The following is a 16,221-nucleotide window of genomic DNA, read 5'->3' as shown; positions in this document are numbered from 1 at the left end:
CTGATTTGTTCCAGTTTTATCGTGAGATTGCAGCACTTCAGTCCCATCCTCAGGCTCCACCTCTGATTCTAGTTGTCTTGCTGTTTCCGCCACCTCTGCAGTGACTTCCTCCACCGACGGCCTGAACCCCTCAAAGCCATCCATGAGGGTTGGAATCCACTTCTTCCAAACCCCTGTTAATGTTGATGTTGTTACCTCCTCCCATGAATCACAGACGTTCTTAATGGCATCCAGAATGGTGAATCCTTTCCGGAACGTTTTCAAAGTGCTTTGCCCAGATCCATTAGAGGAGTCACTGTCTATGGCAGCTGTGGCCTTATGAAACATATTACGTAAATAATAACACCTGAAAGTTAGAAGTGCTCCTTTACCCATGTGCTGCAGAGTGGACGTCGTGTTAGAGGCATGAAAACAACAGTCATCTCCTTGCACGTCTCCTGCAGAGCTCTTGGGTGACCAGGTGCCTTGTCAATGAGCAGTCATATTTTGAAGGGAAATCTTTTTTTTCTGAGCAGTAGGTCTCAACAGTAAGTCTTAAAATATTCAGTAAACGATGCTGTAAACAGATGTGCTGTCAGCCAGGCTCTGATGTTCCATTTCTAGAGCACAGGCAGAGTAGATTTAGCCTAATTCTTGAGGGCTCCAGGATTTTCGGAAGGGTAAATGAGCAGTGGCTTCAACATAAAGTCACCGGCTGCATTATCCCCTAATAATAGAGTGAGCCTGTCCTTTGAAGCTATGGCAGTCGTAGATGGCGTCGTCCTTCAGCAGAAGGCTGTTTGGTCTGGGTTGAAAACCTGTGGTTATTGCAGCCACCTCCATCAGTGCCTTTAGCTGATCTTCTGGGTGACTCGCTGCAGCTGCCACGTCAGCACTTGCTGTTGCACGTTCATGTGACAGAGACGGCTTCTTTCCCTAAACCTCGTGAGCCAACCCCTGCCGGCTTCCAGCTTTTCTCTGCAGCCTCCTCACCTCTCTCGGCCTTCACAGAATTGAAGAGAGTCAGGCCCTTGCTCTGGCTGAGGCTTTGGCTTAATGGGAAGTTACAGCTGGTTTGATCTTCTATCCAGATCACTCAAACTCTCTCCATATCAGCAATAAAGAAGGTTTTGCTTTCTTATAATTTGTGTATTCACTGGAGTAGCACTTTTTTTTTTTAAGAGGCAGAGTCTCACTCTGTTGCCTAGGCTGGAGTGCAGTGGCGTCATCATAGCTCACTGTAGCCTCCAACTCCTGGGCTCAAGTGATCCTCCTGCTTCAGCCTCCTGAGTAGCTGGGACTACAGGCGTGTACCACCACGCCTCGTTAATTTTTTTGATTTTTTTTTTGTAGAGACAGGGTCTCGCTGTGTTGCACAGGCTGGTCTGGAACTCCTGGCCTCCAGCGATCCTCCTGCCTCAGCCTCTCAAAGTGCTGGGATTATAGGCATGAGCCACCGCACTTGGCCTGGAGTAGCACTTTTAATTTCTTCAGGAGTTTTTCTTTTGCATCCACAACTTGACTAACTGGTGCAGGAGGCCTAGCTTCTGTGGACACGGTGTGTGGTGCCCTGACACAATTATAACAGGAACATCAAAGTTCACTGGCCACAGATCACCATAGCAAACAGGTACAATAGTAACCGGCTGTGAAACGTTTCGAGGGTTACCACGTGTGACACGAAACTCGAAGCGAGCACAGCTGCTGGGTGCGGGGCCCCCGCCGGCCCTCTGTGTGTGTGTGGGGCGCAGCGTCTGCCGTGTGCGGCTGAGCAGAGCTTTGCTGTGTCCGCCCGTCCAGGCACGAGCTCAGCGTCTCACCCCGCGCTGAGTCTTCACGCAGGGACCAGCACATGGGCCTGAGTTTTGTATGACTCGCGAGGGAAGAATGGGCATTACATTTTTTAATCATTGAGAAAAAAAATCAAAAGAATCCTTCATAGTACATGAAAATCATATGAAATTCACATTTCAGTGCCCATAGACAAAGTTTTGTCGGGACACAGCCAGGCTGATGCGGTTCCATCTATTCTTCAGCTGCTTTGGAGCTGCGGCTGTGGGGGTGAGCGTTTGTGACGGAGATCGTCCGCGGTGCGTCTGGAAAAACAGGAAAAGCCAAAGTGTTTCTCTACTCTCACGCTCAGCACGGGATACTCCACCTGTGGCCCTCAAAATGCGGGGCGTTTCTCCTCTCCAGTGGCCAGGCAGGCCTCCAGGGGACGCCAAGTGGGCGTCCTGTAATCTCTCCCAGTTCTGACACTCCGTGGACAGCACTGTCCCATGAGACACCCCCACTCCTGTGCTGACCCCGAGCCCCGGTTGTGGCCTGTGCCGCTGACCGACACGCTATGAACTGCAGTTCCCCCGACCCCTGTGTGGGTGGGATCAATGTGGTGAAGCAGCTCTCAGGACCCAGGGGGGCACTTCACTTACGCTGACGGGTTTATTGTAAAGGATATTCCGAAGAATGCGGGTGAGCAGCCAGGTGGAAGAGATGCACAGGGCCAGCCACGTGGCACGGGGCGCGGCGCGTCCATGCCCATCCAAGTACGCCACCCTGCATCTATCCAGAAGCCTTCTGGATCTTTCTGGAGGCTTTACTGCATAGGTACAGTTGATTACATTCTTGGACGCTGGTGATAACCTTCAGCCCTCTCTCCTCTCGGAAGCTTCGGAGTGAGGCAGAACATCCCAGCTCCCGATCGTGCCTTGGTCTCTCTGGTGACCAGCCCCTGACCTGAAGGTGTCCCGGAGCCCCTGCCCGCTGTCCATCTCATTAGCATAACAGAAGGCCCCATTTCTGCGGAGATTTGGGGGTTTAGGAGCTTTGCCGGGAGGCAGAGGCCACATGTGCATTTCTCATTGTGTCGTGGGGTCTTGTGGCCGCCGCCGCTGGGCACTGCTGCTCTGTGCCCTGCAAACCGCTGACGCAGTCATGACTCACCCGTGTTTTGAGTGCCACCTGTGTCACCATGCCTCAACATACCCCTCCTGTGGAAATGAGAAGAGTGAACTTTGAAAAAAAAGAAATTTAGGTCAGGTGCGGTGGCTCATGCCTGTCATCCTAGCACTCTGGGACGCCGAGGCAGGAGGATTGCTCAAGGTCAGGAGTTCGAGACCAGCCTGAGCAAGAGCGAGACCCCATCTCTACTAAAAATAGAAAGAAATTAGCTGGACAACTAAAAATATACAGAAAAAATTAGCCCGGCGTGGTGCCGCATGCCTGTAGTCCCAGCTACTCAGGAGGCTGAGGCAGGAGAATCACTTGAGCTCAGGAGTTTGAGGTTGCTGTGAGCTAGGCTGACGCCACGGCACTCTAGCCCAGGCAACAGAGCGAGACTCTGTCTTAAAAAAATAAGAAAGAAACTTATTTCTCAATGGGAGATCCAAGAAAGGAATAATAATAATAAAAAAAAATGAACGGACTTTGTGAATATTGCAGTTTAAGGCACAGTGGCATGTGCATCATTTGTCATTGCCTAAGATGGCAGAGCATTGCTTATTATCCAGTGATATCATAGCCGTGGGAAGGGAACATGTGCAGTCCACGTTGGCGTGACCACGGTATTCCAGAGTCGTGGAAAGATAATGATCAGAAAAGTTAGAAAATTTAAAAGGGAGAATATCAATACAGCAGAACTTCTTCACAAACATAAAAGATGAAAATGGGGACACAATCGAAGTAAGTTTCTGAGTAACTCATTCATTAGCTAAGCAAGGAAAGCACTTACCCATGGTGAGGTAATGAAATTGTGTTTGAGTTCAGCAGCCAAAGAAGTGTGGCCGGAAGAAATAACCCCGTTTAAGATACTAGCCTTACGAAGGAAGAGGACATCAGCAGTCGGAAGGCAGCGGACCAGATAATTTCAGTTACTTTTCCCCGGTTGTCCGCGAGTGGACGTGTTTCTGCTCTGTTGCTGATTTTTGGCATCACAGTGAGTTTGAAGCTACTGAAGAACGAACGTCTGTGAACAGTGTGCGTGGACCAAGTACTGCCAAGGATATCTTCAGAGACGTTGGGAAGATGCTAGTTTAGTGCATCCTGAAGTGGAATCTGCTAAGATGTGTTACAAATGGTGGTGAAAAATATATGGCCCAGAAAAGCGCCTGGCTGGGCAGATTTATAAAGCTGGTTAAAGATGTAAGGTGCTTAAGGCCTATAGTTATTCATTCCGTTACTTGCTGGCCAGTACTTTGTGGTAAATGTTTTAAGTCTGTCTTGCCTTCCTGAACCAGTATTGTCGGCAGTGAACTTCATTTGATCTCACGGACTTAATTATCATTGATCGTATGAGTTTTTTTCAGAAATAGACGCTAAATATATTGAGTTGCCCTGCTACACAAGCAGCTTGATAGCTTGGCAGTGGTTAAAGTTTTATAGCTTTTTAAAAAATTCAACACTGAAATTGAAAATTTTTAGAATGAGAAAAACCACTTTTAACCAGCATTATTAAAACACTGAGTGACTTTGGAAATTAGCTTTTGCTGAATACCCGATAATGTTCTTTATGAATTCATCTTAAAATTACAAAGCAAAACAGTGATTTGCCAAACTTACACTTTGGAAAAGTCATCTTGGCAACAGATACACGTTCGAGTCACACTCGGCTCCGTACAGGCTCCTTGTCATCCAGAGGTCATGGGGGAGGCTGGGTCCCCACGGGCACGCGGTGTGCAGCGGCTCGTTCCCTGGGCTGACACTAGCCCAGCACTGCGCTTTGCTCTTGGACGCAGGCACACGTGAGTGTGTTGAGGGGTGAAGGTGATTGGTCTGATCATCACACGCTGTAGTTTGGGGTCCCCAAGACCACCCTGAGCTTCCGTAATTTACTGGAGGGACTGGCGGAACTCAGCGAAGCGGTCGCACTCAGGGTTACAGTTCATTGTGACGACAGGATCCCGACTGCAGTCGGCAAAGGTGTCCCGTCCCCGTGGAGTCACGGACGGTGCTCCGTCCTCGCGGCAGTGTGTGATGGCAGGTGTGAAGTGCGGCTAACCAGGGCAGCCCGTCTGAGCCCTGGTGTGCAGGTTCTGTCGGAGGCCGGTGGTGCCGCCGTGGCCAACCCCCGTGTGGCTGCCCGTCCTCACTCAGCCTCTGGCCCCTGCAGAGGTCAGGTGGACTCCACATGGCCCAAGGCCCCTGCTGTAAATCGCGTCGTTAGCAGAGCCGGTCTGCCACGGCCTAAGGCCTCAGCCAGCCTCGCAGGAGCAGGCTGAGGGACCTTTGGAAGGGGCAGCGTGTGGGCAGCCCAGGCAGACGTGCTGACGGAGAGGCGTCCCGGGGAGAATCTCGCGCAGCGCTGGGACTGCCCGTGTGGCGCTGGGACCGCCCTCTAAGCAGTGAATACACCTGGTTACCCACTCGTCGATCCAGGCCAGCAGCTGGCAGTACCTGTGTGTGCGGAAAGATGTTTAAAGATAAAACACACAAACTCTCGCCACAAGTCAGCATTAAGAGGTGAACATTTGCAGCTGATTTTGATTATAGGTAACGCTAACTTTGAACCCCAGTTAGGCAAAACGTCACCTCCCACGACAGAGTTCAGGTCTTCTCGTTAGTACATCTGTATTATGGAAAATTGTACTCCATTATTTTTAATTTTATTGGTGAGAACTCTGTGGAACCGTGTTACGCTAGTTACGGCGGTACCTGCATAACGTCCTTGGTTTGGCCTCCCGGCCGCACAGCCCGGGTCGGTTCCTCTCCGGGCCTTTACGGGAAGTTTGTTGACGTGTGTTTGATCATGACACCTTCTGTGTTGCCACTTACTTAGATCTTCGTTGATCTTTCTCACCAGTGTCTTACGTTAGTAGTTTCCAGCGTGTAAGTCTTCACACAGATCATTTAATCTTTGAAGATCTACAGATCTTTTGCAAAATTTATACTTAAATATTTAATTTCTCTTGGTGCTATCATAAATGGTACTTTTGAAGTTTCAATTTCCAAGTGTTTGATAGTGGAACGTAGAAATAGCACTGATTTTTATCTGTTGATCTCTGTATCCTATGAGCTTGCTAAACTCTTTTAACATTAATCTTAATAGTTTTTTTGGTGGATTCTCTGGGAATTTCTATATGGATAACGATGTCCTCTGCATAGTGGAAGTTTGGCTTCTTCCCTTCCAGTCTGTGCGCCTTTCATTTATTAATAATTTTTTCTCCTCACTTGCCTGCCCGGGCCGTCCGCTGTGGTCAGTGGTAGCGGAGAGGGCACGGCCGTGGCTCGCTCCGGCCGCGAGGAAGGCACGTGCCCTGCGCTGTGCGGGGCGACGTCTGCAGCGGGTCTCCACAGACGTCTTGTCAGGCCGGGGAGTGTCCCTTACCCCCTGGCTCGCTTAGAGGTGCCAGCCACAGGATGTGTTGGATTTCGTCTGTTCAGATGGTCGTGGTTTTTCCTCGTTCTGTCAGTTTGATGAGTTAGGTTGAGTTTTTTTTTTTTTTTTTTTGAGACAGAGTCTCACTCTGTTGCCCGGGCTAGAGTGAGTGCCGTGGCGTCAGCCTAGCTCACAGCAACCTCAGACTCCTGGGCTCAAGCAATCGTCCTGCTTCAGCCTCCCAGAGTGCTAGGATTACAGGCGTGAGCCACCGCGCCCGGCCTTAGGTTGGGTTTTGAATGTGGAGCCGACTTTGTACCCCCGGGTGCATCACGGAGGCTGAGCACGCTGCCCTCTTCCCAGGGTGCTGGGTTCGGGGTGCTGATGCCCCATGGGACGTTCGCCTCTGCATTCGTGCGGGTATCTCGTGCTGTCTACCTGGTTGTGATGTCAGCACGTTCCCTAGGCCGCCGCACGGCTGCTCCTGTTTCGCACGTCGGCTTTCCCTGTGAGCGGTTTGCGCGTGGCCCGGCCGCCTTCCCCGGGAGGCACCTTCGAGTGCTGCCATGTCCTGTGGTTCCCAGGACTTCATTCCTGGTCGCTGTCGAGGACTCTCCCATGGAATGGACGGACCCCCCAGATTGAGTGGGGGCTTGTCTGTTCCCTGATACAGGGACGTTTGGTTTTTGCCCAGTTTTTGGCAAGTTCAGATAATTGTTTTGGGTTTAATTTGCTTTTTATCTACTTCCTTAGAGTAATAGCTTAGATTATTGATTTGAGACCTTTTGTTTTAAAAATAGCTTCATTGAGATATCTACGTGTGGACGAATTCACCTGTTTTGTGTGTGAAATTCAGTGGGTTTTAGTATTTTCACAGAGTTGGACAAGCTTGGCCACAATCTTAAGTTCAGATTGTTTCAATCACCCTGGAAAGAAACCTCATGCCGGGGCCACTTCTGGCAGCCCTCCCTCCCCGTCAGCTGTGCTGTGCTGCCCCTGTCCCCCTGAGAGCTGTGGCTGTGTCCCTGTGGGTTTTTAATGGTATTGTGGCACCGTGTGGCGGCACAGCCCTGTCTGCTCTAGCTGTGTTGCTGGGGCAGCCCAGGCGAGCTGAGGGAGCAGTGTGCATAGGTGTGATTGCACATGTGTGCTCACCCTGGTCCGTGCGTGCAGGTGTGTGCTCATGGGGTGTGTCTGCAGGTGCGTCCTCACAGGTGCGTCCTCATGGGGGTGTGTCTGCAGGTGCGTCCTCACAGGTGCGTGCTCATGGGGGTGTGTCTGCAGGTGCGTCCTCACAGGTGTGTGCTCATGGGGGTGTGTCTGCAGGTGCGTCCTCACAGGTGTGTGCTCATGGGGGTGTGTCTGCAGGTGCGTCCTCACAGGTGTGTGCTCATGGGGGTGTGTCTGCAGGTGCGTCCTCACAGGTGCGTGCTCATGGGGGTGTGTCTGCAGGTGCGTCCTCACAGGTGCGTGCTCATGGGGGTGTGTCTGCAGGTGCGTCCTCACAGGTGCGTGCTCATGGGGTGTGTCTGCAGGTGTGTCCTCACAGGTGTGTGCTCATGGGGGTATGTCTGCAGGTGCGTCCTCACAGGTGCATCCTCATGGGGGTGTGTCTACAAGTGCGTCCTCACAGGTGCGTCCTCATGGGGTGTGTCTGCAGGTGCATCCTCACAGGTGCGTCCTCATGGGGTGTGTCTGCAGGTGTGTCCTCACAGGTGCGTCCTCATAGGGTGTGTCTGCAGGTGCATCCTCACAGGTGCATCCTCATGGGGTGTGTCTGCGGGTGCGTCTTCGCGGGGTGTGTCTGCGGGTGCATCTTTGCGGGGTGTGTCTGCAGGTGCGTCTGTGCGGGTGTGTCTGCAGGTGCGTCTGTGCGGGGTGTGTGTGCAGGTGCATCTGCGCGGGTGTGTCTGCAGGTATGTGCCGACAGGAGGGGGACACTCTTAGTGCTCGTCCACAAGGCCCCACCAGTGCAGACTTGACCCCTGTCTGGACAGAGATGGGCCGGGCCCTTTGGCACCGTGCGGGCTGCAGTTTGCCAGGTCTGCGCCCATTGCGGGCATTCGGGCTGATTCCTGCCAGTGAACCTCTTGGTCAGCCCTTGTCCGCAGAGCGGGTACAGGTGGGGGTGGTGAGGGCGTCGGCCCCGGTCTGGACTTCCCCGGGCCCTCGGGGTGACCTTCTGGCCTCTGGAAAATTCGGTAGCTCTGTCTGGCGAGGAGGCTGGAGCTGTACGGTTTTGTCACTGAGGGCTGAGTTGTATTCACCTGACGGCCAGTCTCAGGGGACCCTGCAGGGTCGCCATGGTTCCCTCGGGCTCCTGGTGTCCCCGAGCTCTGATGACGGTGGCCCTGTGATTGCTAGAGTGACACTGGCCCGTTTCTGCCCCGGCTGCTTTCTGGCAATTGCTGTTCTTGTTGCTGGAGGGGAGGGGGGGGTCGGTGGCTCTGGGGACGCAGTGCCTGCGCCGGCAGCAGCCTGCAGGGAGGTGTCCCCAGGGTCCAGCAGCCGCTGCCACTGGTGGGTTCTGGTCTCATCCCCTCGGTGTGGGGGCTTCGCCTTCCCCACGCCCTGTGCCCCCTCCCCCGAGGGTGCGGCCAAGGCCTGGCCTGGCGGTGGGAGTGGGCTGTGGGAGGGGCTTGGGGGGCTCGGCGGGGCCCGGGGCCACAGGCTGACGCTGTCTCTGTTTGCAGACTACGTCTACTTCGAGAACTCCTCCAGCAACCCGTACCTGATCCGCAGGATCGAGGAGCTCAACAAGGTAGCGTGCGCCCCGCGGCCTGCCTGTCGCTGCAGGGGGTGGGCTGTGTGGTGTCGTCACCGAGGGGGGAGTGTATTCACCTGACACCCGTTCCCAGGGGACTCCCAGGGGTCACCGTGGCACCCTCTGGGCTCCTGGTGTTGTCTCTGTCCCCAAGCTCTGACGGGGCTGCCCTGTGGGACAAGACCGCGGCCCTGCGCCCCAGAGTGTGTGGCCTTGGGCAGCCGCCGCCTGCTCAGGCCTCAGTGGCTCGGCTGTTGTGTCGCTGCCTGGGCCCGGGCCTCCCCCTGGGGAGACCGAGCAAGGGTCCCGGTGGCCGCGGGTGGGGCCCTCCCGAGGCTTCCCTGGGGGTGCTCAGTGCAGCGCTTGGCCTAGGGGGTCCCCAGAGGCGCAGGCATCCCCTGGGGGCCCGAGCAGATGGGACGATTCTGGAGACCACACAGAGACCGAGGCAGCAGCGCGCAGGGGGGCCAGCGGGGTGGGCCTGGTGTGGGGGCCACCCCCCCGCCTGCACCTGTCGCAGCCTCCCCACCTACCTCCCGTCGGCTTCCCTGCGGCAGCCGCAGGGCTGTCTGCGCGGTGCCTGTGAGGCCGGGGGCGAATGCAGCCTGTCCCCCGCGGCCCTGGGCAGCCCCTCCACCGCGAGCCACAGCTGCCGCGGGTCCCTGGCGGGGCTTCCGGTCGTGCCTGTGAGCTGAGGCTGGAGCGCAGCACAGCGTGGACGCGTGTTCCAGGCCTGGCCCCTCCGATCTCTGCCCTGCGCCTGGGGTGGCCCCTGCCTCTCCTGGGGGCTGGGAAGTGGGGGGCAGAGGCGGGCCCGAAACGCAGGATGAGAGGAAGGAGCTGGAGAGCGGAGCGAGAGGACCAGGTGGTGAAGGCGAAGGTGCTCTGGGACAGTAGACGGAAAATGCAGCGTCCCAGAACTGAGAAAGGTGGCTCCTCGAGGCATGTTTTACAGTTTAGAACGTGGGTGGTGAAATGTTCTCGAGAAAAAGCGGGTCGCGAGCTGAGGCCTGGGGCTCCCGCCGGACATGCCTTCTCAGCGGCCTGTCGCAGGCTGGAAGGCCGGGCGCGGCCAGCGCGGTGTGCCTGCGGCCCCCAGAAGGTGGACGGCGAGGTTTCGGCGCCTTTCCAGGAAGGTCGTGGCGGCCGTCCTGGGAGGGAGGGCCAGGGCCCCGGGACGCCCTGGAGGGCCGTGGCCCAGTGCCGTCTGCCGCTCTTCAGGAGCTCTGCTGCTAAGCGTCGTGGGAGAATCGGCGATGGTGGTTGTTGACCTCAGGCCACAGCCACACAGGGCAGCAGAGCAAGGACGTGGCAGCGTCAGCCCTGTCACCTCTGCCTTGTCCACGGTTGTGACACAAGCACTGAAGTGACTCGATCGCAGTTGCGGTGTGGCGAGGGTGGGGTGGCGTGGGTCTGGCGAGTGTGGGCGGAGAGGCCCCGTCTGCAGCGACGGGCTGGAAGCAGTCGGGCCAGCGCCTGCGGTCGGCCTGCTGCACAGAAATACCGGAAATCCGGGAACAGCCAGGTGGCTTCCCCAGGCAGGCAGCTGTCGCCGTGTGCCCTTGCGTTTCCTGGCTTGCCTGGATGCTCCAAACTCCACCGGGATCACCGTGACATCATCTGCATTTAAGAATTAATGCTGGCCGGGCGCGGTGGCTCACGCCTGTAATCCTAGCACTCTGGGAGGCCGAGGCGGGTGGATCATTTGAGCTCAGGAGTTCAAGACCAGCCTGAGCAAGAGCGAGACCCCGTCTCTACCAAAAAAATAGAAAGAAATTATCTGGACAACTAAAAATATATAGAAAAAAATTAGCTGGGCATGGTGGCGCATGCCTGTAATCCCAGCTACTTGGGACGCTGAGGCAGGAGGATCGCTTGAGCCCAGGAGTTTGAGGTTGAGGTTGCTGTGAGTGAGGCTGACGCCACGGCACTCACTCTAGCCCGGGCAACAGAATGGGACTCTGTCTTAACAAAAAAAAAAAAAAAAAGAATTAATGCTTTTTAATCTCGTGATGAGCGGCATGTTGGGGGGCCCAGGAGCACCCTGGCCAGCGGGATAAAGAAAGTGGCCTAGGGCCATGGCTCAGAGCGTAGCGTCCACGCGGCTGTGCATGGAGAGGGACGTGGGCTGCGCCGGGACCAGGCCCTCTGCTTGCTGGGACAGATGGCAGCGCACCGAGCAGTTCCGTGACGACTGGCCGGCGGTGTGCACGGTCCTCGCCCCGCTGAGGATTGTGTGTGAACTCCAGCGAGTTCCGAGCAGCCTCTCACTCCAGTCCCGCCGCGCGGGCGTTTGCAGCTCAGCCGACTCGCAGGGTCCACAGAGTTGAAGTTCAAGCACGTGGGGTTTGGGCTCCGAGTCCCACCTGGGCTCTTCTCTGTTTCTGATGCGGATGCAACTTGAGGCTGCACCTGTGCCTGCCCTCCACGGCTCACTGCCGGGTGCAGAGGGGCAGGGGCAGCTCTGCCACCTGGGCCCAGGGCAGAGCGGGGCCTGGCTGAGCTCCACGGCCAGAGAGCCGTCCCGAGGACAGGTGCCGAGCAGGCAGGGCCTGGGCAGGAGGAGACCCTGCAGGCCCCGGCTGTGGCCCCCGGCCAGGGTGGCGCCTGCCCTGCCTGGAGGAGCTGACCAGGGCCTTGCCAGCTTGGTGGGGCCTTTTCTTGGTGGGGACACATTCTCTAGGGTTCTCAGGTGGTGCCCACAGGGACCAGGGGTTGAGAGGAGAGGGAGGGTCGAGGTGTGGGTTGAGGTCCCTCCCGTGTATGTCCCCTCCCTGGGGCCCTCCCAGCCCACTCCCCGGGGGCCTTGCCGTGCTCTGGGTTTCGCTCCCTTCGTGACGTGCTGTTGCTGGAGTCCCGACAGGGAGATGTGGCTGCTCCCGAGGTCCTCAGATGGGGCCAGGCTGGGGCCGCCCGCGTCCAGTCTGGAGCCCCCCGGGAGCTGTGCTGCGCTGCGATTCTCAGGGGCCTGTGCCTTGCGTTGCAGACGGCCAACGGGAACGTGGAGGCCAAGGTGGTGTGCTTCTACCGGCGGCGGGACATCTCCAGCACCCTCATCGCCCTGGCCGACAAGCACGCAAGTGAGTCTTGGCCGGGCCCAGTGGCCTCCTGGCAGGGAGGATGGGGGTGCGGGGCTGGCGGGTCCTGCCATCCCCCGGGCTCGCTCTCAGGGTCCCGGCCTCGCTGGGCCACTTTCCGCCTGCCTTCTCCGTCCTCTCCTCTCCCCCACAGCCGCCGCGGGTCTGTGCACCTGCGGAATCGCGTGTGGGGCCCGTGCAGGGGCTCTGGCCTCCGTTCCCCACGGCCCGGGGTTGATGAAATCTGCCTGCCGCGTCCCTTGGGGTCTCAATGGCCCCTCCGGAAGAAAGAAGTGGGTCTTCCTCTCTCCGACATCCTGCGTGTGCTTGTCGTGGGGCTGGCTGGGTGTACTTTGTTGGTGGAAGGTTCCTGTGTTTCTTTTATGATCACTTGGAGGCTTCTCAGATCTGGCTGGACCGTCCCTGAGACGTGTCGGGTGTGGGGCGGTGCTGGCCCAGGCCAGGAGCTGCAGCTGCTGTGCTGGTTTTGATGTCACCGAGAAGTTTCCGCTGGCTTCCGTAGCGTTTCAGAAAGCCCAGTCCCTGTCCGCCTCCTCTGTAGAATTCAGACCTGAGCCTGCCCTGGGGGGCTCGCAGGGGGGTGGGGCTCCCGGACTCGAGGAATCGCGCCCTCACGGTCGTGGCTGGGCCAGGCTTACTCTGGAGCAGGTGCCCACGCACTGGGGAGCCCCCACGTGGCGGATGAGCAGTGGAGCCAGGGCTGACCGGCCCCAGGGTGGCTGCAGGTTTGGGAGCTGCACAGGCAGAGGTGCTGGGGAGGCCCTGACTCACCAGGGCTGCCGGGCACGCCGGTGCCATGACGCAGCCACACTGGGTCCCTCCCGCCAAGGGCTCCTGGGGTGCGGGGGGCGGCAGGCGTGCGGCAAGTTCCTCGCTGCCATTTGTACCCCGTCGCCCATGTGAGACCCCCCCTCCAGCCAGTGAGGCCTCCTGGGCCTGACTGGGAACGTCACTTTTCATGAGTTTATTAGGAGCCATCCCCGGTGTCTCCTTGTCACCGGGTGGGCTACAGCCCCAGCTGCTAGTGGGCGGAGGCCCAGGCCCCGCGTGGTGGTGCTGGAAGGCCCCTGGCACTACTCGCTGCCCCAGGTGCTGTGGGTGAGGACAGGACGGCAGCCAGGCCCCTCCCTGCCGCTGGGGCGTTAGGGACTGGCTGTGGTGTTCCCCGCCCCCCCGTCTGGGTGGGGCTCCCTGCTGGACCCCCACGCCCTGCTGTTCCTATGGCCCAGGGAAGCGGGTGTCACCATGGAGCCGGGCGTGTCCATGAGCAGCGCAGAGTGACTGTGGTCCCGTCCCTGGGTACCTGGGGGCACACTGTGTCCCTCACTGCAGAGCGCCCGGTCAGGGGTTTGAGTTGCGCAGGCTCTGCCGTCGGGCGCTGGAGCGTGGCCGCCACCAAGATGGCTCCAGGAGGGACTCCAGCCCGACGCGACTGCGGGTGCCAGAGGCGTGGGTTTCCCAGAGGGGCCTCCTTGGAACTGGCGGGACAGGCAGAGGGTGGCATCCCAGCCCACGTGCGGCCCCCGAGGTGCCTGGCAGAGCCACCTTGGGCCTCACTGCCTGGATAGCTGTCCGGGCAGCCCCTCTGCGCGGCTGCTGTGAGCTGAGGCCAGCTGCAGGGAGCAGACGTCGTGGGTGACGTCGTGGGTGACGGGGTCTGCCGGCCCTGGAGAGGCTCAGACCCTGGCCCGGCCCAGCTGCTCCATCTTGGAGGGATCCCTGCAGGGTCCGCGCCCGTCCTGCGGGCTGTCTGTCCCCGTGTGTCCCCTGTTCATCTGGGAGCTCACCGAGCCAGGGGAGGGCCTGGCTGCCCCCCGAGCCCCACACTGGGGGGAGGTGCAAGGACACCCAGGACGCCCCCCAGGCCGCACGGCAGCCCCTGCGGTGGCTCTTCCCTGGGTGCCGTCTGGGGTGGGGCTGTGGCCTGGCCCCGCAGGGCCGTCCTCCTGAGGGTTGGAGTGACAGGCAGAGGTGACCGCCCCCTGGCACCCTCAGGGCTCAGCATGGGGGTTCGGGAGCTTGCAGTGGGTGGGTGGGCACAGCCTGCCCTGGCCCGGAGCCGTTCCTGGGGGGCCCATTGGGGGGCTTTGGAGCGTGAGGGGTGAGGGACGCCCCATTGTCCCTGCCCATTTTTTTTCTTTTTTTCTTTTCTTTTTTTTTTTTTTTTGAGACAGGGTCTCGCTCTGTTGCCCGGGCTAGAGTGAGTGCCGTGGCGTCCGCCTAGCTCACAGCAACCTCAAACTCCTGGGTTCAAGCGATCCTCCTGCCTCAGCCTCCCGAGTAGCTGGGACTACAGGCATGCGCCACCATGCCCGGCTAATTTTTTTTATATATATATGTATTTTTTTCTTTAGTTGTCCAGCTAATTTCTTTTTATTTTTAGTAGAGACGGGGTCTCGCTCTTGGTCAGGCTGGTCTTGAACTCCTGACCTCGAGCGATCCACCCGCCTCGGCCTCCCAGAGTGCTGGGATTACAGGCGTGAGCCACCGCGCCCGGCTGTGTCCCTGTTGAGGGGTGTCCTGGGGGCCCTGGGGCTGGGATAGGCCACACCCCGGAGCCCCATTCTTGGGCCCCTCCTCACCGCTATTGATCAGGGTGCTGGCAAGGTGGGGGGCCTCAGAGCCACCGTGGGCCTCTGTCCAGGCTGGGGGGAACGTCACCTGGGACCCGAGGCCCTGGATGGCCCCGCCTTGCTCCGTGGGCAGGGGGCTCACAGGGCGGGTGTGCAGGCTCCTGGGCCCACTGGGCGCCGCGGCTCCCTGGCCTCGGTCTCAGCTGTGGGTGTCTGGGGGACCCGGCCCAGAGGTGCCAGCACTTCCCGCAGCCACCACAGGGGGGCAGAAGAGAGCGGCAGATAGTGGGCGGGGCGGGGGCTGGGGGTGTCCCACGGGCGGCCGGCGCTGGGCATCATGGGGACGGTGGGGACCCCACTCCACACCCCCACTTCTGGGGCCTGGGATAGGCCGGGGGGCATTTGGTTCTTTAGCACAGGCGGGGGCAGCTGAGGAGGGTCTGGCTCCTGACCCTTGCAGAGGGGCGGGCGGTGGTCTGCTGGGGCGGGCAGGCCCATGGGGGCCAGGCCCTCAGGCTCTGCCCTCGGAGGTGTGGGCACCAGGTGGGTGGCGGGAGGCCTGTGGCCCCCACGTCTGCCGGGCCCCTGGCCACGCCGCCCTCGGCCCGGGCCCTGGGCAGGAGCAAGCCGCCCGCGCGGGCGCTAACCCTGCCGTGGGCTCTGTCTGTTATATAGCCCTGTCAGTCTGCTATAAAGCCGGACCGGGGGCCGACAACGGCGAGGAAGGTAAGGCGCCCTCCTGTCTGTCCCTGGGCCGGGCGGGCCGCCTGCATGCCCGCTCCCTGCGTCCCTGCGTCCCAGCCTTGGCTGCGGCCTGGCCCCCAGGGGCGTCCTGCCGGTGCAGGGAGGTCTGCGGTGGGCTGTGTGGGCATCCGGCCATGGGGCCCGGGGGACGGGGCACGTGCACAGAGGGCGTCTGCTCCTCGCCCTCCGGTCCTGGGCATATGGTAGCTGCTGCCTCAGTTTCCCTTCTTGCTCTCTTGCCTGCTGCTTCCAAGGCCAGTCCTGGACCCTGTCCTCCCTTCTCTTCCTGCCCTGATGCCTCATGGGGGTCCCGGCCTTCAGGGTGCCTGGGCGTGAATGCACGTTGGTGCCGGAGCATCTGCAGGGCCCGGCCAGGGACGTGCTCGGCTGCCCGGGGGCGGGGCAGCGGCAGGAGCCAGGTGGTGGGGAGTGGGCGGCCTGGGCCCGGCCGCACTCAGGCCCGGGGCCTCGGGCCTGGGCCCTGCACGGGGTGGGTGCCGGTGGGCAGGGGCAGGGCCGGCATGGGGGCCTCCGTCCGGGGGCTGTGCATCCGCAGGGCCCTGCTGACCTGGGGCCTCCTTGTCCTTCAGGGGAAATCGAAGAGGAAATGGAGAACCCGGAAATGGTGGACCTGCCTGAGAAGCTCAAGCACCAGCTGCGGCACCGGGAGCTGTTCCTGTCCCGGCAGCTGGAGTCCCTGCCCGCCACCCACATCAGGTAGCCGCTGCTCCCCGCCCAGGGCCCCGCCGG

At 59.3% G+C, this 16,221-nt stretch overlaps 1 protein-coding gene across 7 annotated transcripts in view; it reads left to right on the top strand.

Annotated features, from left to right (window-relative positions):
- Window positions 1-16,221, top strand: part of MTA1 (metastasis associated 1) — a 41,159-nt gene that overhangs the window by 8,150 nt on the left and 16,788 nt on the right. For 4 of the 7 annotated variants that reach the window (XM_045559130.1, XM_045559124.1, XM_045559137.1 and 1 more), the window contains exons 2-5: window positions 8,986-9,053; window positions 12,043-12,136; window positions 15,403-15,453; window positions 16,062-16,188. In XM_045559130.1, the coding sequence (XP_045415086.1) occupies window positions 8,986-9,053; window positions 12,043-12,136; window positions 15,403-15,453; window positions 16,062-16,188 (340 nt within the window). The remainder of the gene's footprint in view (window positions 1-8,985; window positions 9,054-12,042; window positions 12,137-15,402; window positions 15,454-16,061; window positions 16,189-16,221) is intronic. The other 3 variants (XM_045559159.1, XM_045559151.1, XM_045559142.1) reach the window with 1 other exon arrangement.

Source organism: Lemur catta, chromosome 1, assembly GCF_020740605.2.
Source record: "Lemur catta isolate mLemCat1 chromosome 1, mLemCat1.pri, whole genome shotgun sequence".
NCBI classification, from domain to species: Eukaryota; Metazoa; Chordata; class Mammalia; order Primates; family Lemuridae; genus Lemur; species Lemur catta.
This window is presented reverse-complemented; position numbering and strand designations above follow the sequence as displayed.